The following is a 25,966-nucleotide window of genomic DNA, read 5'->3' on the forward strand; positions in this document are numbered from 1 at the left end:
AGATTGGTGAATAGAGAAGGAAGAGTAGACTCAACAAGTAGTTTATTTTAAAGTCACCTAGTATACTGATTTCATTCTTTATATTATGACAGATCCAGTAAAGGATGTCTTACAGAAATAGGATATTTTTATCAGGGGGTATTTTATACATATATACATATATATATATCCAGCAGGAAAATGATTGTCTGTGGGACCTGGGTATTCAAGCTCCTATGCAGAGGAGGAAAAATGTCCAAGAATAAAATACCCTAGGGAAGCCAAGAATAAATTGATGACCAGGTAGGCGCCTTAATAAAGGTACGGTGGGATGTCGGTGAAGAAGCTGGGCTACCGGCAAAGCCTTGAGAAAGGCTGTGCGTACCCGAGTGCTTGTGGTTGAAGGCTGAGTAAAGCCTTTAGAAAGGCTTCGTATACAGGTCGTAGTTCCAGCTAGTCAGGTCGCCTGCTGAGAGGAACCGATAGTGTGACAGCTAGAAATCAAAGATGAAACACACAGAAAAAACAGGCAAAACAATGTAAATGTGGCTCGGCTAAGGAGCTCTGCTCGCCATGGTGGCAAAAAATCAACGTAGTCGAAGTTCAGATTCTAGAAGGTCGTACTTTATTGAAGTAAAAAAGTACTGGAAGTACAATCACCATTGAAGCGTAGTTCCTTAATGGAAAGTGATCCTGAGGATTTCCTTTTATAAGAGTACCTGAGGGTGTGTCAGTGGGAGCCAATCAAGTGTGGGTGAAAAAACCTTTATTGTGATTGGGCACACCAACTTGACATCATACCTTACAATCTGATAGGTTAGATACCCTGAGCCAGCTCATACGTGGTTAGTAGAATCACTCTAAACCTACAGTAGCGAAGTTCGGAGATTAGCTAAAATTAGCTAAAAAAATGTAGTTAACTAAAAATAGTCTTGCTGGAAAAAATCAACCCTTGCTGGTAAAATACATTGTTAGGCTACACTTTTCGAAATCTTCGTCAGGATGGTGAATGACCTAAAAGAGCATAATAAGCAAAGCTGAGCGTACTAGAGAAATAGCATGTGTGTAAAATAACATGTATGTAAAATAAGAAACAGGCTAGAAAACCGAAAAATAAGAACCAGGCTAGATATCCAAAAAATAAGATACAGAAACTAAAAAGAGAAAAAAAATAGTGAAAAATTCTTAAATAATGGATATCAATATAAACTAATGTATTAAGATATGGAACTGAATGAGGGTATTAATTAAAAAATCTTAAAAAGGCACTGATATGTAACCTGAAAAGCTAGAAAGACATGAAAAAAGTAATACTGAACCATTGTAGAAAACATGAAAGACAAAAACATATATATAGATGAACTATTGACCAAAAATAAATGAGTCCGAATTTGCCAGGGGAAGTATCAGACCATGGGCTGGAGGTAGACTGGTGAGATCAGAATTGGCTGTCGCCCGAAAGGTAACATTTCATCAGTAAATCTGTTAGAGGTCCAGGTGCAGAGGTTGTGGTATACGGTGTTGTATCTTTCTGAGATACAAGACTGCGGTCAAAGATTCCGCATAGTTAAGGCCTGGTCTTTTCCTTGCCTGCAAACGTATTTGCCACTCGAGTTCCCTCTTCTCAAGCAGCGAATTGTGGTCCCCACCTCATGGGGATTTAGGGATATGTTCAAAAACATGAAATTTGAACGTATTGTGTCCTAGGTTCCTGAGAGCATGCACTGCCAGCTGGTTTGTCACTTTCAAGTATTTTAAGTCATGCAGGTGATTTGCTATCCTCGTTTTAAGGGAGTTGACTGTCTTGCCCACATAGAAAGCATTGCATTTGGTGCACGCTGCCCTGTAAACCAATCCTGTGACATTGCAGTCACCTCTGACATTAGGTGTGTAGTGTCTCCTGCCATTGGGGCAGTAAAAGCCTGCGGCACCGCTCATGTGTCTACAGTAGTGGCAGGGAGGCCCACTGCAGGCAAAGGTACCAGGGTTGTCAAGTTTAACTTGGCAGGGGTGTTCCAGAAAGTCCCTAATGCTTCTCCCTTTTCTAGCTGTGAAGGAGGGTTTCTCTGGAAAAAATGTGGCCAAAAGACCTGTTATTTGTGATGATGGGACAATTGTCCATTACGATCTGGATGATGTCTTTGTAGCTCATACAGAAGTCCAGGATGCAGTTGAACTGGAATCTAGTTTCTGGGGTGGTCTGGATCCTGGTGTCAGTTAGAGCCCTAGGGGCATCAAGTTGGCGCTGACTGATGATGGGGTCAAGGATCCTGTTGATTAGCCCTTCTGAGTAGCCTCGGGCTAAAAAGTCCATTTGTAGCTTTTGAATGTTGGTCAAGAAATCCGTCAGGTCCTGGGAGACTCATGCTATACGGATCCCTTGTGATTTAATCAAGCTCACCTTCTGTTTGAAGGTGCATACTGGTGGCATGCAGAAAAAAGTTTACCTTAGTGGGTTTTTGATAGAGGTTGTGTGTTAGTGTGGTGAAGCCTTGTTTCTTCCTCAGGTAAAGATCCAGAAATTCAAACTCCTCTGTACTTTGTTTGCTGGTAAAACGCAGGAATGCAGTGGTGTTGCTGATATAAATGAGGAATTCCTCCAGTTCAACTTGGTTACCCTTCCAAACCAGGAAAATATCATCAATGAACCTGTAGTAGCACGCTATGTTGTTAAAAAAAGGTGGAACCGTATATGTGGCCCTGCTCCCACTTCCTTAGTGCCATGTTTGCCAAACTCGGGGCCATAGCCGCTCCCATAGCGATGCCAGTGCTCTGGCGATAGTAGTGCCCATTGAAGTGGCAAAAATTGTTCTTGAGGACTAGGGAGAGGAGCCTACCCAGGTGGTCCACTTCCCCTGGTATGGCCGTGTGGTCCTTCATGTAGGCTTCAGCCATGGCTGCAATGCAGAAGTCATGTGGGTGTACCGTGTAAAGGGACTCCACATCGATGGTGACCAGGATCCAGTCTCTGTCTATGGCTATGCCCTTGATCTTGTGAGGAAGTCCATAGAGTCTAAAATAAAGGACCTGTTGTTTTCTGCGAGAGGTTTTAGGTGGAAGTCCAGCTAATCTTAGCTGATCTCCGAACTTCACTATTGTAGGTTTAGAGTGATTCTACTAACCATGTATGAGCTGCCTCAAGGTATCTAACCTATCAGATTGTAAGGTATGATGTCAAGTTGGCGTGCCCAATCACAATAAAGTTTTTTTCACCCACACTTGATTGGTTCCCACTGACACACCCCCAGGTACTCTTATAAAAGGAAATCCTCAGGATCACTCTTTCCATTAAGGAACAACGCTTCAATGGTGATTGTACTTCTGGTACTTTTTACTTCAATAAAGTATGACCTTCTAGAATCTGAACTTCGACTACGTTGATTTTTTTGCCACCACGGTGAGCAGAGCTCCTTAGCCGAGCCACATCTACATCGTTTTGCCTGTTTTTTCTGTGTGTTTCATCTTTGATTTCTAGCTGTCACACTAGCGGTTCCTCTCAGCAGGCGACCTGACCAGCTGGAACTACGACCTGTATACGAAGCTGTTCTAAAGGCTTTACTCAGCCTTCAACCACAAGCACTCGGGTACACACAGCCTTTCTCAAGGCTTTACCAGTAGCCCAGCTTCTTCACTGACATCCCACCGTACCTTTATTAAGGCAGCCTACCTGGTCATCAATTTATTCTTGGCTTCCCTAGGGTATTTTATTCGTGGATATATATATATATATATATATATATATATATATATATATATATATATATATACATATGGGGAGCCCTTCATTTCTTCGAACTTTCAAATGTTCGAAACTCATATGGCCGACACCATATGAACAAACGTTTGAAAGGCTGACACATGATAGCAGAGATCCCGCTACAGTGCAGGAATGGGAGATTCCCCTTTCCTGCAGTGTAGTGTGACTCGGAGTGAGAATATTTAAGTAGTAGTGGGTGAGGGGGGTGCAGGGGGGCTTGCCCCCCTGCATAACACAGTTTTACTGTGTTTACAGGTAGGTAACTGGTGCTATTTCGGTATGCCAGTCTTTTGCAATCTCTATCATATGGTGTCGGCCATATGGAAGTTGACATTCTGAATGGTCGACATTCTGAAGTAGACCCATATATGCATATATTTATATATATATATATATATATATATATATATATATATATATATAGTGATGCATATGTGTTTGTGTTTGTGTTTGGGGAGGTCAAGGGGGAGAGATAATGAGAAATAATTATTCATGCATTATGGGAAATAGGGGTGTGGACAGTGGCAGTTTGTGAGTTTTAGGAAGTTGCTCTATGTTCACCCATATTTTCTATGTACTCTTGCATAGACATTCAAGCTTCTTTCAGTTGCTCATCTTGTCACATCCCATTTATTCTTTCTCATTTTCTTTTTCTGTAAATCGCTTACTTTTTAAGCCCTTTAGATCCCTGTTGTGACTATTGTTCCATATCTTGCTTGCTTTTATTGTGTCCAGATTTCTAATCTTCAGTTTACAATTTTCCCAACCCTTTGCTAGCTCTTTACTACTTAAGAGTCAAATCTAATAACTTTTTCACTTAAGTTTTGATGTACTCAGTCATTAAATAACTTTCTTTTCAGAAGAATACTAATAGATACCAATGTTTATCCCAATAGTCTTTTACATGCCTACAGAACTTAGTTTCTATAGGCACATGTGTATTCATAGTTAGCACCATGTTATGGTATTCTTTTGATATGTAACATCTAGCTAATCTTGTCCCGGAACATAGTTCCCTAAAAAGTATGCATATTTAAGTGCATTGTTACTTTTATTACATCAATGAGCCCAAATGCATGCATATATTTTTCTGAATATCTGCTCTCAACCAGTATCCCATGAGATGTTGGCCTTCCAGAAATTTCTTTTTTATTTCCTGTAGTGTTCCAGTCTCCATCCACTGCCATATATCCTTGGTGAAATGCTATAAATTGTCACATAATATTCTTTATATTACATCTCATGTCATTAATTTAGTGGAATAAATACTGCAGCCAGTGTAATTCATATACTCTGCCAGCAATCTCTCACCACTCGTATCTTCTTTGCCTATTCTTTATTTGTTCCTCTGTCTTTATTCCAATAGCCTTTCTAATTAATATTAAAACCCCTAACTTTTGCTGTCTTTCTTTTCCAACAAAGAAACACTCAAAAATTTTAACTTTTAGCACAACGACTCATTCAACAGAACATAGAAAGGCCTGTCACCAAGCTTATGGAACCTATAACAAGGAATATAACAACAGATCCTGTAGAGGCCCTAGAAATATTTCAGAAATTTATGAAAGTCTGTATAAAGCAGAGAAATATGGAAATCGAGAAGAAGGTACAAATGAAAATATTTATGAAAGAAACAGTTAAGATAGAATGAGATGAGATAAAAATGGTGATGTATAACGAATCTAAAGGAAAGTCCCCAGGAATAGATGGTATTCCTGTGAAAGTTTGGAAGCTAGGAGAGGAAAACTGATAAAGGTCTAGAAGGTTTTGTTTAACAGTATTTTAAGAGGAGTAATAGCACCAACATCCTGGAAGAAACTGTTGGTAGCTGCAATACCTAAAGAGTGTAAAGATCCATCAGATCCAACTTCACACAGGCCCATTTCAATACTAAACTATGATTATAAAGTGTTCATGATTATAATGGCTAAAATAATGGCAAAAGTGATGCTAAAGTTGATAGATATGGATCAAGGTAGTTTTGTGGAGGAAGGAAAACATTTGACAACATTAACAGAACTGTGATGACTCTTAGGGAAGCAGAATGTAAGAAAATACCACTGTTGTTGGTGGGCCTTAATGCAGAGAAAGCATTTGACAGAGTAAGGTGGGACTTTATGATCAGGGCAATGGAATCATTTACATTCCCTGATAAAATTATAAGATTGATTAGGAGGATATATGAGGGAACAGAGGCAAGAATTAAAGTGGGTAGGTGCATCTCTGATAATTTCTGCTTGAGCAGAGGAACCAGACAGGGTTGTCATCTTTCCCCTTTGTTATTTGCATTATATTTAGAACTATTGTAAAAGAAAATAAGGGACTCAGAAATTCAAGGATATAACTGGTATGGCAGTCAAGAAGAGTTGGCTCTATTTGCAGATGATATTATTTTATACCTGACAAAACCAGGCAATGACATTTCAGTGTTGTAGAACATTTTGAGACCTTGTCAAATCTTTTTAGGATAGAAAATTAATGAAGCTAAAAGAAAGGCAATATGTGTAAATTATGTACCCACACAAGAATTGGTCCAGCTATATCCATATTTATGGGGACATGATAAAATGAAATTCTTACGGGCATGGATAAAATTATTCTTATGTGGCAGCTAAGGATATGTGGGAAGAGACTAAACAAAAGACAATACAAAAACTAAGAAACTGGAAGCTCTGTTTTATGGCTATGAACAGTAAGATACAAGCAGTTAAAATGTTTTAGTCACTTTGGTTTTATATATAGGTCAGGCATGTTTTTATCAACCAGAGGAGAAGATGTGGGTAGCAATTAATAAAGAGCTGAAGAATTTTATCTGACAGAGAAAGATGGCAAGAGTCAAGTTGGATAAACTGATTCTTCCAATAGAACAAGGTTGATTGGGATTACCTGATTTTAAGGGGTATTTCAGAGCTACACAGTTGAGGCTCCTATACATATTACAAGCAAAATCTATAATTCAAAGTGGAAAGGGATGATGCAGAAACAGGATCAATAAACAAGGAAAGACTCAGATTTTGGATGTATATCTTTAAGGAGAATATTAATATAATATCCTGTATGATTATTGTTAAAGTAACAAAGTATTCTAAGAACTAAGCCAACATGGGAATGGAAAAAGGAGATTCTGCTGATAGGTGTGAATGCAATTAGGGATACAGACACTAGGCAAGAAGGAGCTGGAATTTATTGGGGAAAACTGGCAATGGAACCAAGGTATTGGGAACAAATAACTAGAGAGGGAAGGGTAATAGAATGGGAAAACAACAAGAATTTATTTGGACTGCCAGTTAGAGATTGCCTTTCTTATCAAGGTTTAATATCAGAGTATAGGTAAAGAGAAAGAAATAGGGGTGTCCTAAATGAAAGACCAGAACCTAGTAGAACCTAGAACAGAGGTTGCTGTTAAAAAGGAATAATTAGTACAGCATATAAAATATTGCATGATAACTATAAGAATCAATCAGAGGAGGTCAGAAAGGATTGGGAGAAGAGACTGGATAAGCAATTCTCAACATTGAACAAAAACAACAAGAAACATTAGGCAGATATATGTATGTCTCCCAAATATGCAACACAATCTAGGAGATTTAAGATTGGAGCTAATCTACAATAATATGACACTCTCTGATCCATACTAAATACTTAATATCCTAGCTAACAAATTTAGAGCAAATTTTACTCCATCCACAGTTATAGCTATCCCACAGGTTCCGCAGTCCCAGCCAGCCCCTTTAATTACTATGCAACAAGTTATCTCAGCCCTTTAAAAACTTAATCCATGGGCCTTGAGAACATACACGTTACTGATTATCAGTGCCAAATATGGCCTTTCTGAACCCCTACTTAAACTCTCCAATCTAAGCCTTTCTACTGGTTACATTTCTAAAGCCTGGAAATTAGCTACTGTAATGTCATTACACAAGGGTGGCCCAACCACAGACCCTAGTAACTATAAACCCATTAGTCTCACTAGCCTTATATACAGAGTTATGGAGCTCATTATCTCAGACTTTATTAATCTGGACATTGAAAATGTCATATTCCTGGACATTCATCAATTGGGCTTTATCGAAGGAAGGTCCTGTCTCTTTAATCGCATTACTTTCTATGAAAAAGTAACTGAAGCAATGGATAGTGGTTTTGCAGTGCATACAACATATCTAGACCTGACCATGGCTTTTGACACTATTCCCCATGCAAGTATTATTGATAGACTTGTAAATCTGAATATAAATCATTATATCGTGTGATGGATACCTGACTAGTTGTCTGAAAGAAAACATGTGATTAGAATAGCAGGTGCCACTTCTGACCACTAAGCAGTTACAAGTGGTGTACCACAAGGGCTCAGTTTTGGGTCCTCTCTTGTTTGGCATATATTTGCAGGCCCTCAGGCCACCACTTCTGGCCTATGGTTAACTAAGTTTGCAGAGCAATGTAAATTGGATGTTATTATTCAGTCTTGAACTGACTCACAATTGTTCTAACACAGCTTAAACTCCCTTTAACAATTGCTGCAAAGACAATGGTCTAAAATTAAATGTAAAAAAATGCAATCATGTAACAAATGTAATAGAGTTTATTTTGCTAAACAAAACACTTTCACATACAGTACAGGAGATGCACCCTATCAAACTATCTGGAGATATACAGAGCTAAGTATATTTTTCTGGCACTTCAGAGTTGTGTACTGTTAATTGTTGCTTGACTAATTTTATATCATTGCTGGCTGACTTCAGAGTTGTGCAGTGTTATTTTTGCTTCAGTGTATAGTTTCTCAGATCTCTGCTGAAGGTGTTTTTCCCCACCTCCCCCTATTTCTCTGTGTCTTAAGTTGGTAAAACTGGTTTTACATCCTGTGTGTTATCTGACTATCTCAAGGATTATTTGCATACAATTAGACCCTCTTAGTAACAGCCTGCATATCATTGCTGGAGCCTTCATGTGTCTTGACAGAGTGCTCTTCAAACTATCCAGAGATATACAGAGCTAAGTATATTTTTCTGGCACTTCAGAGTTGTGTACTGGTAATTGTTGCTTGACTAATTTTATATCATTGCTGGCTGACTTCAGACTATTGTTCCATATCTTGCTTGCTTTTATTGTGTCCAGATTTCTAATCTTCAGTTTACAATTTTCCCAACCCTTTGCTAGCTCTTTACTACTTAAGAGTCAAATCTAATAACCTTTTCACTTAAGTTTTGATGTACTCAGTCATTAAATAACTTTCTTTTCAGAAGAATACTAATAGTTACCAATGTTTATCCCAATAGTCTTTTACATGCCTACAGAACTTAGTTTCTATAGGCACATGTGTATTCATAGTTAGCACCATGTTATGGTATTCTTTTGATATGTAACATCTAGCTAATCTTGTCCCGGAACATAGTTCCCTAAAAAGTATGCATATTTAAGTGCATTGTTACTTTTATTACATCAATGAGCCCAAATGCATGCATATATTTTTCTGAATATCTGCTCTCAACCAGTATCCCATGAGATGTTGGCCTTCCAGAAATTTCTTTTTTATTTCCTGTAGTGTTCCAGTCTCCATCCACTGCCATATATCCTTGGTGAAATGCTATAAATCGTCACATAATATTCTTTATATTACATCTCATGTCATTAATTTAGTGGAATAAATACTGCAGCCAGTGTAATTCATATGCTCTGCCAGCAATCTCTCACCACTCGTATCTTCTTTGCCTATTCTTTATTTGTTCCTCTGTCTTTATTCCAATAGCCTTTCTAATTAATATTAAAACCCCTAACTTTTGCTGTCTTTCTTTTCCAACAAAGAAACACTCAAAAATTTTAACTTTTAGCACAATGACTCATGCAACAGAAAGTAGAAAGGGCTGTCACCAAGCTTGCGGAACCTATAACAAGGAATATAACAACAGATCCTGTAGAGGCCCTAGAAATATTTCAGAAATTTATGAAAGTCTGTATAAAGCAGAGAAATATGGAAATCGAGAAGAAGGTACAAATGAAAATATTTATGAAAGAAACAGTTAAGATAGAATGAGATGAGATAAAAATGGTGATGTATAACGAATCTAAAGGAAAGTCCCCAGGAATAGATGGTATTCCTGTGAAAGTTTGGAAGCTAGGAGAGGAAAACTGATAAAGGTCTAGAAGGTTTTGTTTAACAGTATTTTAAGAGGAGTAATAGCACCAACATCCTGGAAGAAACTGTTGGTAGCTGCAATACCTAAAGAGTGTAAAGATCCATCAGATCCAACTTCACACAGGCCCATTTCAATACTAAACTATGATTATAAAGTGTTCATGATTATAATGGCTAAAATAATGGCAAAAGTGATGCTAAAGTTGATAGATATGGATCAAGGTAGTTTTGTGGAGGAAGGAAAACATTTGACAACATTAACAGAACTGTGATGACTCTTAGGGAAGCAGAATGTAAGAAAATACCACTGTTGTTGGTGGGCCTTAATGCAGAGAAAGCATTTGACAGAGTAAGGTGGGACTTTATGATCAGGGCAATGGAATCATTTACATTCCCTGATAAAATTATAAGATTGATTAGGAGGATATATGAGGGAACAGAGGCAAGAATTAAAGTGGGTAGGTGCATCTCTGATAATTTCTGCTTGAGCAGAGGAACCAGGCAGGGTTGTCATCTTTCCCCTTTGTTATTTGCATTATATTTAGAACTATTGTAAAAGAAAATAAGGGACTCAGAAATTCAAGGATATAACTGGTATGGCAGTCAAGAAGAGTTGGCTCTATTTGCAGATGATATTATTTTATACCTGACAAAACCAGGCAATGACATTTCAGTGTTGTAGAACATTTTGAGACCTTGTCAAATCTTTTAGGATAGAAAATTAATGAAGCTAAAAGAAAGGCAATATGTGTAAATTATGTACCCACACAAGAATTGGTCCAGCTATATCCATATTTATGGGGACATGATAAAATGAAATTCTTACGGGCATGGATAAAATTATTCTTATGTGGCAGCTAAGGATATGTGGGAAGAGACTAAACAAAAGACAATACAAAAACTAAGAAACTGGAAGCTCTGTTTTATGGCTATGAACAGTAAGATACAAGCAGTTAAAATGTTTTAGTCACTTTGGTTTTATATATAGGTCAGGCATGTTTTTATCAACCAGAGGAGAAGATGTGGGTAGCAATTAATAAAGAGCTGAAGAATTTTATCTGACAGAGAAAGATGGCAAGAGTCAAGTTGGATAAACTGATTCTTCCAATAGAACAAGGTTGATTGGGATTACCTGATTTTAAGGGGTATTTCAGAGCTACACAGTTGAGGCTCCTATACATATTACAAGCAAAATCTATAATTCAAAGTGGAAAGGGATGATGCAGAAACAGGCTCAATAAACAAGGAAAGACTCAGATTTTGGATGTATATCTTTAAGGAGAATATTAATATAATATCCTGTATGATTATTGTTAAAGTAACAAAGTATTCTAAGAACTAAGCCAACATGGGAATGGAAAAAGGAGATTCTGCTGATAGGTGTGAATGCAATTAGGGATACAGACACTAGGCAAGAAGGAGCTGGAATTTATTGGGGAAAACTGGCAATGGAACCAAGGTATTGGGAACAAATAACTAGAGAGGGAAGGGTAATAGAATGGGAAAACAACAAGAATTTATTTGGACTGCCAGTTAGAGATTGCCTTTCTTATCAAGGTTTAATATCAGAGTATAGGTAAAGAGAAAGAAATAGGGGTGTCCTAAATGAAAGACCAGAACCTAGTAGAACCTAGAACAGAGGTTGCTGTTAAAAGGAATAATTAGTACAGCATATAAAATATTGCATGATAACTATAAGAATCAATCAGAGGAGGTCAGAAAGGATTGGGAGAAGAGACTGGATAAGCAATTCTCAACATTGAACAAAAACAACAAGAAACATTAGGCAGATATATGTATGTCTCCCAAATATGCAACACAATCTAGGAGATTTAAGATTGGAGCTAATCTACAATAATATGACACTCTCTGATCCATACTAAATACTTAATATCCTAGCTAACAAATTTAGAGCAAATTTTACTCCATCCACAGTTATAGCTATCCCACAGGTTCCGCAGTCCCAGCCAGCCCCTTTAATTACTATGCAACAAGTTATCTCAGCCCTTTAAAAAAACTTAATCCATGGGCCTTGAGAACATACACGTTACTGATTATCAGTGCCAAATATGGCCTTTCTGAACCCCTACTTAAACTCTCCAATCTAAGCCTTTCTACTGGTTACATTTCTAAAGCCTGGAAATTAGCTACTGTAATGTCATTACACAAGGGTGGCCCAACCACAGACCCTAGTAACTATAAACCCATTAGTCTCACTAGCCTTATATACAGAGTTATGGAGCTCATTATCTCAGACTTTATTAATCTGGACATTGAAAATGTCATATTCCTGGACATTCATCAATTGGGCTTTATCAAGGAAGGTCCTGTCTCTTTAATCGCATTACTTTCTATGAAAAAGTAACTGAAGCAATGGATAGTGGTTTTGCAGTGCATACAACATATCTAGACCTGACCATGGCTTTTGACACTATTCCCCATGCAAGTATTATTGATAGACTTGTAAATCTGAATATAAATCATTATATCGTGTGATGGATACCTGACTAGTTGTCTGAAAGAAAACATGTGATTAGAATAGCAGGTGCCACTTCTGACCACTAAGCAGTTACAAGTGGTGTACCACAAGGGCTCAGTTTTGGGTCCTCTCTTGTTTGGCATATATTTGCAGGCCCTCAGGCCACCACTTCTGGCCTATGGTTAACTAAGTTTGCAGAGCAATGTAAATTGGATGTTATTATTCAGTCTTGAACTGACTCACAATTGTTCTAACACAGCTTAAACTCCCTTTAACAATTGCTGCAAAGACAATGGTCTAAAATTAAATGTAAAAAAATGCAATCATGTAACAAATGTAATAGAGTTTATTTTGCTAAACAAAACACTTTCACATACAGTACAGGAGATGCACCCTATCAAACTATCTGGAGATATACAGAGCTAAGTATATTTTTCTGGCACTTCAGAGTTGTGTACTGTTAATTGTTGCTTGACTAATTTTATATCATTGCTGGCTGACTTCAGAGTTGTGCAGTGTTATTTTTGCTTCAGTGTATAGTTTCTCAGATCTCTGCTGAAGGTGTTTTTCCCCACCTCCCCCTATTTCTCTGTGTCTTAAGTTGGTAAAACTGGTTTTACATCCTGTGTGTTATCTGACTATCTCAAGGATTATTTGCATACAATTAGACCCTCTTAGTAACAGCCTGCATATCATTGCTGGAGCCTTCATGTGTCTTGACAGAGTGCTCTTCAAACTATCCAGAGATATACAGAGCTAAGTATATTTTTCTGGCACTTCAGAGTTGTGTACTGGTAATTGTTGCTTGACTAATTTTATATCATTGCTGGCTGACTTCAGAGTTGTGCACTGTTATTTTTGCTTCACTGTATAGTTTTTCAGATCTCTGCTGAAAGTGTTGGTCTTCCCCTATCAACCCTCCCTATTCCTGTCTTGTTTAAATTTGGAGGCTTTTGCAGTTGCCCACCCCCACTGTAGATTTGATCTGGGACACTCCCCCAGTCCCATCTCTTTACCTCATTCTACCTAATAGACTCCTTCTGCACTTGTTTTTAGTCATGTTTAATTTAATTGCATTTTTTAAACTGTTTAGTCTAACATTGCTACATACCCAAGTGTGCTAGCTTGCACTGCATTTGAATTGTTTTTACTGCTGTTTTAGCTACTTTTCTGTATAAAAATAATCTAAGCCTGTTTCCTAGCTTTCCCGTAACTAGTGTAGTCCAGATTCAGATTTGCTGTATCCAGGACTGCATGTAAGCTTCTGAGCCCCCCAAGCTTTCTGTGTTGGAGGGAAGCCTTCTAGCTTATCAGTGGGAGTAGTAAGCACTAGGTAACCTATCTACCACATAAGGAGTGGTTCTAACCCAGAAATTGTAGTTATTGGCTGTTTGGGTAGTGTTGCCATCTCTCTCAACTTTCCGATTTAAAAGCCAGCATTTGCACTTGTTTCCCCCCTTTCCTGTAACTAGTTTAGTCCAGATACAGATTCTTAGTTTTAGCACTTGAATTTGATTATTCGTGATCAGCACTTGTTCAGAACTTCTAAGCAGTAAATAAGCTACTAATTACTACAGCACTCAACCTTCCTCATTACCTAGAGGAAAACAGTTTTGGTACTTACTTTCCTCACTTGCTTAGAGAAAAACAGCTCCTGTACTCACTTTCCTCACTTATCTAGAGGAAAATAGTTTTTTATTCAGACATGTCCAAGAGTCAGCTCCCAGAGTTCTCTCATGTCTATCTGATGAATATGGGCATCTTGGGGCAAGGTAGAAATTGTCTTATGTACACAGACAACCCTCTCCTCCTACCACCCAACACTACAACCTGTGAGAGATGCACTTATCTAGCTAAACTGGAGGTAAAGGTCTCTCTCCAACCAAGACTGAATGTGACAGTCAAGAGGAGAGGGTAAACACTTGCACCACACCACACTCATCACATAGTCTCACTAAATCTACACCACCAAAATCTACACATAGAAACACAAAAACATTCGTGGAGGCTCTCAATAATAATCTGCTCAAGCAACAGAGACCTCCAAAGCAGAAATGCAAGCAACCTCCACCCAACACAACCCAAATGACACATAGCCCGCGGACTCAATGTGCCACTCAACCACAGCCAATAAGGCAAAACAATGTACCTAACACACTAGTCATAGATGACTCTATAGTCAGGCACACTGATGTCCCACTCACCAGGCTAAACAAGAAGAAGGTTACTATCAGCTACCTGTCGGGTGCCAGGATCCACCACATAACCCATGCACTCAGGTCACTCCACAACAAGTACAAATATGACTGTCATTGTCCATGTTGGTGTGAACCAGAGACGTACCTCCCTGGACTACATGAAAAGAGACATGGAAGAGATCTCCAATCTTGTAGCCCAGGCAGGTATGACCCTAGCCCTGAGTAGCATTCTGCCATCACCCGGAATGATACCGCAGTACTAGGACAAAATGATTGACTTCAACAATTGGCTAAGTTTCTGGTGTCATTCTGAAGGGATCCAGTATCTGTCTGCCTGGGATGACATGGTCGACAGACCACAATGCTTTGCCAGAGATGGCCTGCAACTGTCACCCCTGGGATTCCAGATACTGGCTAAAATTCTTGCCGCCCTATAGTGCCTTTTTTAAGCAAGGTTCAAATGACAAATTCACCACCGTAACAGAAACAGGCAAGCAAAAACTAAGGGTGATGCTACTCAATGCTAGAAGTCTAAATCTCAAAATGCACTCACTCGAGGCACTCCTTAAAATGGAGAACATCGATATCTGTATAGTGACTGAGACCTGGTTTAAGGCTCCAGAGAGCACCCCTGCACTACCAGGCTATAACTCATACCACAATTTTCGGCCATGTAACCTGGACCGGAACACTAAAGGCGGAGGTGTGTCCATATTCATTAAGGATAGCCACACCTCCAGGCTAGTTGCTCAGCATAATGCATCCGAGGTTAACCAAGTGCAACTAACTGGGCAAAACTGAAATCCAAATTGTAGCTTGCTACAGATCCCCCACCATGTCCCAGGATTCCCACTCCTCTAATCTTGATGTACTGGAAAATATTAGGGTTCAACCAAACACCCTAATAATGGGCGATTTCAACTACCCTACCATTAACTGGGAAAATTCCTCATGTACCAACTCCTTCACTCAATGCTTATTGGAATTCATGAACTCCAATGCCCTGGATCGACTTATCCACACCCCCACCAGGGGCAACAATATTCTAGATCTAGTCATTACCAACATGAGTGACCGGTGTTCCAAACCTGAAGTCAACGTCTCATTGGTCCGATCCAACCATAAGCTAATCACCCTAGATATCCACATCCTGCCCCCACCCCCCATTAAGGAAACCAGGGTAAAACATTTCTCCAAAGCCAGCTTCATGCTTCTTAAGACAGAAGTGGTGAACTTCATGACACCCATGCAGATGGACAATACAGTTATGACTACTGAATCCTACACAATTGCACTTTATAAGCACTTACACGAGTGCATGGATCGTGCTATCCCAAATAGAACCAAGACGCTATCCTCCAAAAAAAAGAAGCAAATCTGGTGGTCCCCTGCCATAAATAAACTGTAGAACAGAAGAAAGAAACTGTTGCAAAAGAGAGTAAAATCCCATGAGTGGAGGAGCTCCCTGGTCAGCCTCAGTAAGAAGCTGCAATCCCTGATAAAATCCTCCTAGCTAGTTACAAAAACAAAATCACCACTGATTCTAAAGACAACCACAAAGCATTCTATAGCTATGTCAAGAATCTCAATGGCAAAATTCAGATCTGCTCTGAGTTACAGCACAATGGCACTAATATATAGACCCAACTGATATTGCCAACATCCTGGCAGATAGGTTCTGTGCTAACTTTACCCCCTTCTCACCCCCTAAAGAGCCCATCTCTATACCGGAAGAATGCAAAGTTCCTGTAATCATGGCTGCACAGGTAAAGACCACACTCTCCAAAGCCAAGAACCCAGCATCCATGGGAGCAGACAAAATCCCAGGCTGCGTTCTACATGAACTACAGAACGAACTGGCACCCCACCTAAGTACCATGTTCAATCATAGCCTCACCTCAGGCTTTGTGCCCGCTGAATGGCATACAGCGATGGTTATACCACTCCACAGAAGGGGAGCCACCACGGACCCCAGGAACTACCACCCCATTAGCCTAGCAAGCGTGGTCTGCAAGGCCATGGAACGTATCATCATGGAATTTATAAACAAAGACATTGGTAATCTCCAAACTCTGGACCCCACCCAGTTCGGGTTTGCAAAAGGCAGATCATGTCTCCTAAACCTGATAGACTTCTTTGAAGCAGTCACCAAAGCCGTAGACAAGGGTAAGGCGGTTCACACAGCCTATCTAGATCTTGCCAAGGCTTTCTACACCATCCCCCACTCTGGAATTACAGATAAACTCACTAAACTAGGTATAAATCCCTATGTCACAAGATGGGTTGCCAACTGGCTCACTGACAGAACTCACACTGTGAAAGTAGCAGACTCCAAATCTGACTTCAGACCAGTGACAAGTGGAGTACCACAGGGTTCAGTCCTGGGTCCTCTCCTGTTTGGTATCTACTTCTCTGAAGTACAGGCTAACACAGAAAGTCTTTGGCTAACGAAGTTCACAGATGACTGCAAACTAGGAGCCATAATCAAAACTCCTAACGATTTGGACATCCTACAAAAGGGCCTCACTGAGACAGATGCTTGGTGTCAAAGCCATGGCCTCAAGCTCAATGCCAAAAAGTGCATTGTCATCCCCTTTGGTAAAAACTCTGTACCCATGAACTACAACATAGGCAGTAGTATACTTAACAGCAAAAGTGGGATAAGAGACCTTGGGACACAGATGGACAGTAGTCTCGCCTTTGATAATCACATTGCCACAGTAGTCAGGAAATCCTTCTACGTGGCACACCTCATCACAAAAGGTTTCTCATCCAGAAAAAAAGAGGTCATTGTTCCCCTCTACTCATCACTCATTAGACCCATTATAGAATAGAATGCCCCTTTTGGTATGTACTGCACAAGACATGTACAACAACTGGAAAGGTTGCATAAATACCTCACAAAGAGGATTACCGGCCTCAAATATTTGCCCTGCGCAGACCGTCTCATAAAACTCCAGCTTTACTCCGTCGCATATTGCCTACTCAGAGGTGATCTCTGCCTAACATACAAAGCTATGTTAAACCCAGAGCTGTTGGACATGCTCCACTTAAAGAAATCCCAATCCCTCTGAGCTGCACACTCTAGGGACCTAAAACTTGTCACCACAATAAACAGAACATGCTGGAGGGATAGATTCCATCCCAGAGACTTCCCATACTCCAGAATAAACTACCTATCTATATCAAATAAAGCTCCTCATTAGCACACTTCAAGGAAAATCTTGATGATTGGATGGGAAATAGGAAATTAACCCCGGGGATCACTTCTGTGGCTCTGCTCGACAGGGGCACAGGAAAATAATTTTCTTGGGTGGCAAAAGCCAGGGTACCTTTTTGGCTGGGCTTGTATAGGCCCTAGGGCCGATAGCCTAGTACCTACCTATGAACCTATGAACCCCTTCAATCAGATACTGTTATAAGGGATATGGGTACTCTTGTTGATAACTCTGTATCATTTGACCATCATGTCTCCGCAGTAGTTCAGAAAGCCTCTCCACAGTAGTTCAGAATGTCATTTATCTGGCCCATTTGATTTCCAAAGGCATCTTCACTGGATCCAAAGAAGTCTTAATTCCTCTTCTTAGCAGACCCATTATTGAATATAATGTACCGTTTAGTATATATTTATCTAAACATATCAGACAATTTGAGAGATCTCAGAGATTCATAACTAAAACTATCAGTGGCCTAAAAAATCTTAGTTATCAGGACAGACTGGCAGCCCTCTCTCTGTACTCTGTCTCTTATAGATGGAGATCTATGCCTAACCTTTTGTGCCTTGAAAGAGCCAACCCTATTTGATCTCCTGTTCCTTTGCAGAACTAATAGTACATCAAATACTCAATTAAAGAACTAAACATTCATTAGCAGATAAATAAGACACATGTCAGTCAGAATAGCACCCTTTGTCACCTTCAAGGTAAGCCTTGATAATCGGATGGGCAGACTCATATTCTATCCTGGATTATCTTGTCTTGTCCTTTCTGTGGCTAAAGGGAAATTTTGAATTTTTGGCTAAGCTTGAAATGGTCTGTAGACCGATTGCCTACTACTTTACCTGTGAGCCTATGAACTGATCAATTTGTTCCACTTGCATGCAGCTGTCATTTTAAATATCATATTTCCAAAGCTGTCCCTCTATTCTTGTAGTTCTAGACAGTCAAGCATTAAGATATACCCTCTTTCATTTAGTATATTTGTCAATTTAAAATTGTACTCATTCCTGCATCTTATTCATTCCTACAGTTCTGCACATTTTAACATTTCCCCTTTAACTTCATTAGATATCTCAAATGTTGTAGCTATTTTCAAAAGCTATTATGCATTAACTATGTAAACAAATTGGCTCAATCTTGTAATAAACTGTAGTTTATTGATAAGTAAGGTTCACTGCTCTAAATCCCACCTCTGACTAAAGCAAAAAGATAAACAGCTTTCTAAAAGCAATAGAATCAGAACAGCTCAGTCTGCAGTCTGAAAACCGCCGAGTCTGCAACCTTGATAACAGGTAAAAAACTGCATGCAATACCTAATAGTTATTTCTGCTCTAGTGCTTACTGATTTCACATCATTTTAAAATATATTCAATGTACAACTTACATGTTAGTTGTATCAAACATCCTTGCCACTCTAGCTCTACCTCTCTTTGTATTCTATCTATATATAGATAGATAGATATAGATATATAGATACATAATTCATATGCATCCATTTGTCTCACTTGTCAGAAGCTAGCAGTTTAAATAATTTACTTCTGAAGTTGTTAATCTTTGCCAGTGAATGTAGACCTTAATGAAGTACTATCTACATTATTTCAGTCTCTTTAATGTTTTATTCATTCATGCACATGGTGCACACAATACCACAGTTACATTTAAATATTATTGCCTACTTGTTTCCAACATATAATATATTTCTCATTCACCATTCATTTATTTTGTTTTTCCTTTCAGCTAGAGTCATAGAACCTTTATTAGAAACAAAATAGCACAGTTTGCAGTTTGAAAACAGACAGCACTTTCACCTGATCACATATAATATAATATAACCTGCAGGTAGATATAAATGTTTATTTTTAAGTAAAATGCGAAATGTAATGCTTATAGTTTTACATTCATATAAATCACCTAGTTATTTTCTTTCTGGGACTTAAAATGGTCTTAAAGTATTATTTAGATTACAACTCACAATTTACTTACATCAAACATCCTTGTCCATAAAAGCATATATCTTGTACAAATACTGTCCTCCCTGAATGATTCCACCTTTTTAAATAATCTCTTACTTTTTGAAAGCTCTTTCATCTCCTTTAGGAAAACTTCTTTGAATCAGTCTCCAGAGCTGTGGACAAGGGTAAGGCAGTCCACGCAGCCTATCTGGACCTTGCCAAAGCCTTTGACACCACCCCCACTCTGGAATCATAGATAGACTTTCTAAGCTGGGCATTAATCCCTACATCACTCGATGGGTTGCCAACTGGCTTACTGACAGAACCCACAACATAAAAGTAGCCAACTCTAAATCCAGATCCAGACAAGTGACAAGTGGAGTACCTCAGGGTTCAGTCCTGGGACCGCTCTTGTTTGGCATCTACTTCTTTGAAGTACAGCCAACACTAAGGGACTCTGGCTAACAAAGTTCACAGATGACTGCAAACTGGGAGCCATTATTGAATCCACAAATGATGTGGATACTCTACAAAAGGGCCTTACAGAAACAGATGCTTGGTGCCAGAGCCATGGGCTCAAGCTCAATGCCAAGAAATGTATAGTTATCCCCTTTGGGAAAAAACATGTACCCGTGAATTACCACATAGGTGGCAGTACACTAAACACTGAAAGTGTGATAAGAGACTTAGGGACACAGGTGGACAGTGGTCTCATCTTTGATAACCACATTGCCACAACAGTCAGGAGATCCTTCTATGTGGCACACCTCATCACTAAGGGATTTTCATCCAGAAAAAAGGAGGTCATTGTCCCACTGTACTCATCACTCATTAGACCCATTATAGAATACAACGCCCCATTTGGTATGTACCTCTCAAGACATCTGCAACAACTGGAAAGGCCGCAGAAATACCTCACTAAAAGTATCACAGGCCTAAAGCAGATGCCCTATGCTGACTGCCTTAAAAAACTCCAGCTATACTCTGTCACATATTGTCTATTCTGAGGTGATCTCTGCTTAACATGCAAGGCCATGTCAAACCCAGAGCTGTTGGACATGCAACACTTAAAGAAATCCCAATCCCTCAGAGCCACATGCTCCAGGGATCTAAACCTTGTCATCACAATAAACAAAACATGCTAGAGCGATAGGTTCCTGACCCAGAGACTCCCCAGACACTGGAATAGACTACCCATACATGTCAAGCAGAGTGCCTCTTTGGCCCTCTTCAAAAGGAACCTTGACGATTGGATGGGAGAAAGGAAATTCACCCCGGGGATCATGTCAGTCGCCCTGTTAGACAGGGATCCAGGAAAGTAAATATTGTGGGAAGAAATAGCCAGGGAATTATTATGGCTAGGCTAGTATAGGCCCTAGGGCTGATAGCCTAGTACCAACATATGAACCTATGAACCTATGAAAAGGGATTGATAAGAAATACCTGTGCTGTGCCTGTAGTTTGCCTTTCAGCATTTGTCGATTGGTTACTTGCACTTTAATCACCTATTTCCATTTCCTTTTTTTTTTCTTTTTTGTCAATTTATCTTGTGTCTCTTGAAGATTTTTGTAGATTTTTAACCCAAGAGGGTATAAGACTTGAAGTAATACAGGATACAATAACTTCATGAAGTTTAATTTCTCTGTAAAATCTTAAGAAAGAAAGAAAAGAATTTCTGTATGTTTGTGTTTGTAGTGAAAAGTCATTATCAACATAAACTCTTCAATCTCCAGATTTTAAGATCGCTCCTTTTTTCTATAAAATATGCAAAATGTTTTCTGTTAGCTGTCATGTTTGCAGTTAGGTCAATATGGTTCTTGGCTGCCTTCTCAGTCTCAAATTATGAATATTTACTCTGTGTGCTCTTTCCATTTTAACATCAGCAGTAGAAATTCCATCCTATGTGCTATGTCATTTTCTTATAATGTCTTTACAGTTTTTCTCTTCAATTGTTTCTTGTACTTCTGCAAACCTCAAACAGTCTCTTTGTGACCTATCTTCAAGTTCAGACATTTTCTGTGCCATTTGTTCATACTTTTGTTGCTGTTCTTCCATTTTTCTTTCATTTCATTTTCATCAGTTTGAATACAAGTTATTTCCCATGAATGTGTGGTTAAAACATATTCTATTTCCTGCAGCTTTCATGTATTTCTATCTATGTATTACAACAGGAAAGTGTTTATCTTTAATCTCAGAGTGCATTTGGTCAGTCTTTCTCTTTAGGGTGACTGAAGAATTTTCTCTTTCAGATACCATTACAATCTGATTGTCCTAAATCTGCTCCACTCTGTCCTCTTCTGAGTTTTTATGCATTACAAACAGTGCAGTTTAGTCTGCAGTATTAAAATACAGTATTAAATAATCAGAACACAATAAAAAGTGCAGTAAATAGTATAATCAAGCAAAAAAAAAAAATAAGCTCAAAAGCCTGTAGTCATCTGGTATCTAAGGTCAGAAGTGTGACTGGTAGCCCACCTCAGTTGAGCTTGGATTAAAAAAGTTAATTTCAGGTTGTATGTTGTCAGCATCCAACTCTACAAGCAATGAGTTGGCTGATGCATTAATCAGGTCTGCAGCAGTCATTAAAGAATGAGGAGGCGTATTGCTTTTTTGAAGGTAATAATCCAAGTCTGTTCATGTTCGTTGAACCAACCATAAAAATCTTAAAAGAAAAAAAGAAACAGATGGTATAGGTGCAACGATAAATCCAAAAGATAAATCATCAATACACACAAATAAATAGATGCGATATACATAACATCACTAAGAAAATAGAACATTATTCAAGAGAAATGAATTTAAATGATCAGACAACTTTGGAATTATTGAATTATCTCATATGTGAATCTCCTAAAATACCTATTCTATATGGTATCCTGAAGATCCGCAAATCCCTTATAACTCCACCTATGAGACCTATTGTCTCTGCTAGAGGATGGGCCACAGAGCCGATCTCTACATATTTAGATACACAATTAGAAAAGGATCTCACTAGTACAGGTATTATCAAAAGGAATAAACCTGATTATCTGTATCAACTATCTAATTGGTCAAAAGAAAAGAACTTAAGCAAACGTTACTTTGTCATGATAGACGTTGACTCATTCTTTACTGTCATACCCAATTATATTGGGATGCAGTAAATTAAAGACTACCTACTTGAGTTTTCTGAATATACTTGCACACATAGAAAATATCTGTGAGTTGTTACACTTGGTCTTGACGAATAATGTATTTTTATTTCAGAGACAGCTTTATAAACAAAACAATGGTATAGTGATGGGTACACACAAGCAGTTAAGCAAATAATACATAAGTACTGGCCCATATTAATGGATTTTCCTGAAATAAAGAAGGTACTGGATAAGAAACCTAATTTTGGTTATAAACAAAATACTAACTTAAAAAATAAAAAAATTAAATTAATTATGTTATAAAGAACAACCAACCACCCAGGAGTTATTTTGAAGCACTAAAATTTTTCCCTGGGTATTTCTGAAAATCATTTTTGACAAGTGGCTTATATCATTTAAAATAATAAATTATGCTCTTGCAGCATTGCCGCCTCACAGCAATAGGTTCTCTGGTTCGATCCTCAGCTGGGGTACCTTCTGTGCGGAGTCTGCATGTCCTCCCTGCAGTCGCGTGGGTTTCTTCCGTCTGCTCCAGTTTCCTCCCACATCCCAAAGACATGCTGTAGGTGGATTGGACACTCTAAATTGGCCCTAGGTGTGTGTGCGTGTGTGTGCCTTCTGTGGAAGGTTGGACACCGGGCTGGCAACTCAACACCGTAAAACTCCACTGCCAATCATGAGCGGACAGGTGTTCAGCTGTGGCGACCCCTAACAGGGATAAGCCGAAAGAAGAAGAAGAAGAAGAAGATTCATGAAGCAAACATAAGAATAAAATAATGCAGAGATGGGGGTCAATTGGTTCAGATTGTTAGCTGAGACTACATGCTCTGTCCCTGACATTTGGGGTAGACCTTGACATTGCTACAAGCAGATGAATTGCAGATTCTATTTAACAAAAAGGGATGATGAAATACATATGTCACTTATACCAGCACACCTCTCCATATGCACAAAAATATGAATGATACCAGGATGTGAACACTGGCTGTGACAAACCAGATAATGCCATCCTAGAACATTAACTGGACAATCAAAAACACATCCACAAGAGCTTATTGCAAACCATGTTCCTTCTGCAGGCTTTGCAGAATCAGTATTCAGCAGTTCCATGAGGACAGGACAGTCATGCAGAAGCGCAGTCGCTAACATGTCTTTTGTATTTCTCTGGCTGTTCTCAAAAGTAAAGTATATTGACAGTCCATAAAGCATCCTCACATGTTTGTGCATCTAGTCAAAAGGGTAATTAAAAGTCACTTCTAACAAAGACTTAATGGCTATAGCAATTATACCAGTGTCATGCAGTTGTGAAAGACCTACAATGGGTAAAATAGAGAAGCTCTAGGACAGGGCCTTGTTTTAGAACCATGAGAGCATCTGAAGGATTGTTGCTTTAATCCATATTTTGAGAATGTCCTGACAAGTAACTTCAAACTGAAAACAATGACTGAGTACCCAGATTACTCATTCTCCAGAAATTAATATATTCAGTAGTTCCAGAAACCCTGAATAAAGTCGTTGCCCTCATCTTCCATCCCAAGGATGCACATGATTGACTTGAATATGTCAAAAGCCACACACCATCACAGCTTTAGCATCAGCACTCAGCAACGAGACATGCCTATAGCTTTAAAGCAGATCAGTGCACCCACCTGTATGAAAGGACACTGCCATAGGAACTTTACATGTTATGAACAAATAAAGGAGCCACCAGAATAAATGCTGCTATTTATGGTGTGTCCAAATGCTGCCCTATTACACATGCGCGCACACACACACACACACACACACACACACACACACACACACACACACTATTCACATAATTTTGTTGATGTGCTCCAAACAACCTGAACCCCTCTGATGGCTTACATGTGTACCACTGCCTTTGGCAATGCATAGTACTGCCTTCCAGCTATTAAATGATCTAGCATTTTCTACTCTCAGGCTGCAAAGCCTTCTTTTAAAGAACTATTTACAAAGTATATACCTGAAACAGCTAAGGCAACAAATACAGAATGAAGGAGTATTGGTTTTAATTCATTCAGAGCAGGGGAGCCTTCCTTTTTCTTCAGCAAAGTATCTTACATGCTTGTTTTTAAATAGTTAATACATTACTGAGATGAAACATCAAACCATGGTTCCTTCTGCCTGAATTGTTGGTTTCTCAGGAGGATGGAAAAGGCGCCATGGCACTTACTGAAGAAAAGAGTAAGGGAATTTCCTAAGTATTATGGCAACACTGCAGCACAGCGACAATGTGATACAATTTACTGGGCCAAAACTAGTTTTACAGTTACTCCAGCTTTCAGACTAACAGGAATCCGTCTTTAATTATTTATTACTGATGGAGGGACCCTGCTACTCCAAAAGCTCATTAATTAAAATTATAGGTGGACAATAATTTGCTCTGTGTTCCACCTTTCCTGCTAGTGGATCAGCACAGCGGTTCTTAATTTTACCGCCATCCAGTGACCTGGCCATATGTTTAGTAATCAGTATCAATATCATCAGGGGGTTCACCTGAAAATAACTGGGTCAACAAAAATAAAAAAAATTTAACATATAACTAAATAAATGCACGACATATGTGATCAGAAATTTGCAGCAGGAAATCCTTCATACAGAAAAAGCTTACCTTGTCAAATTCTTGGAGTCTTGACGTGACAGGAAGTTTACACGTGACTGACTCTAAAAACAGAAGTTCATTTATTTACTTATTTCAATGTCACTAAACAGTATATTTGGCTATTCTGACACTTTAAAATAGAAAATTCCTTCCCCTTTTTCTAGATTATTAGTTGTTGTATCATAGGCTAATTACATCCACACCAAAAATAAACATTTATTTCACATGAATGAAAAAGAAATGTGGATTTAATTTAAAAAAAATAGCTCTTTATACACAATATGTCTATGATGTCATGAGCAGCATATATATACAGCACTCAGGGAAAAAAAAAATATATATATATATATATATATATATATATATATATATATATATATATATACAGAGAGAGAGAGAGTGTGTGGAGGGGTGACACACAACAGATATTTTTTTTTCAAAAGACGGTACCTTTGGCCTGCCAAAGTGCATCTGATAAGGAAATATTGTTGCA

The 25,966-nt window shown here is 38.7% G+C and overlaps 1 protein-coding gene across 2 annotated transcripts in view; it reads right to left on the reverse strand.

The window, feature by feature from the left end:
• Positions 1-25,966, reverse strand: part of LY96 (lymphocyte antigen 96) — a 382,527-nt gene that overhangs the window by 28,268 nt on the left and 328,293 nt on the right. The window contains exons 4-5 of one of the 2 annotated variants that reach the window (XM_044067218.1): positions 25,483-25,535; positions 22,172-22,375 (exon numbers count right to left, since the gene is read on the reverse strand). In XM_044067218.1, the coding sequence (XP_043923153.1) occupies positions 22,274-22,375; positions 25,483-25,535 (155 nt within the window). In that variant the 3' untranslated portion in view covers positions 22,172-22,273. Of the gene's footprint in view, positions 1-22,171; positions 22,376-25,482; positions 25,536-25,966 lie in introns of those variants that run through there. The other variant, XM_044067219.1, reaches the window with a different exon arrangement.

Source organism: Protopterus annectens, chromosome 3.part1 (genome assembly GCF_019279795.1).
Source record: "Protopterus annectens isolate FY-2018-M chromosome 3.part1, PAN1.0, whole genome shotgun sequence".
NCBI classification, from domain to species: Eukaryota; Metazoa; Chordata; order Ceratodontiformes; family Protopteridae; genus Protopterus; species Protopterus annectens.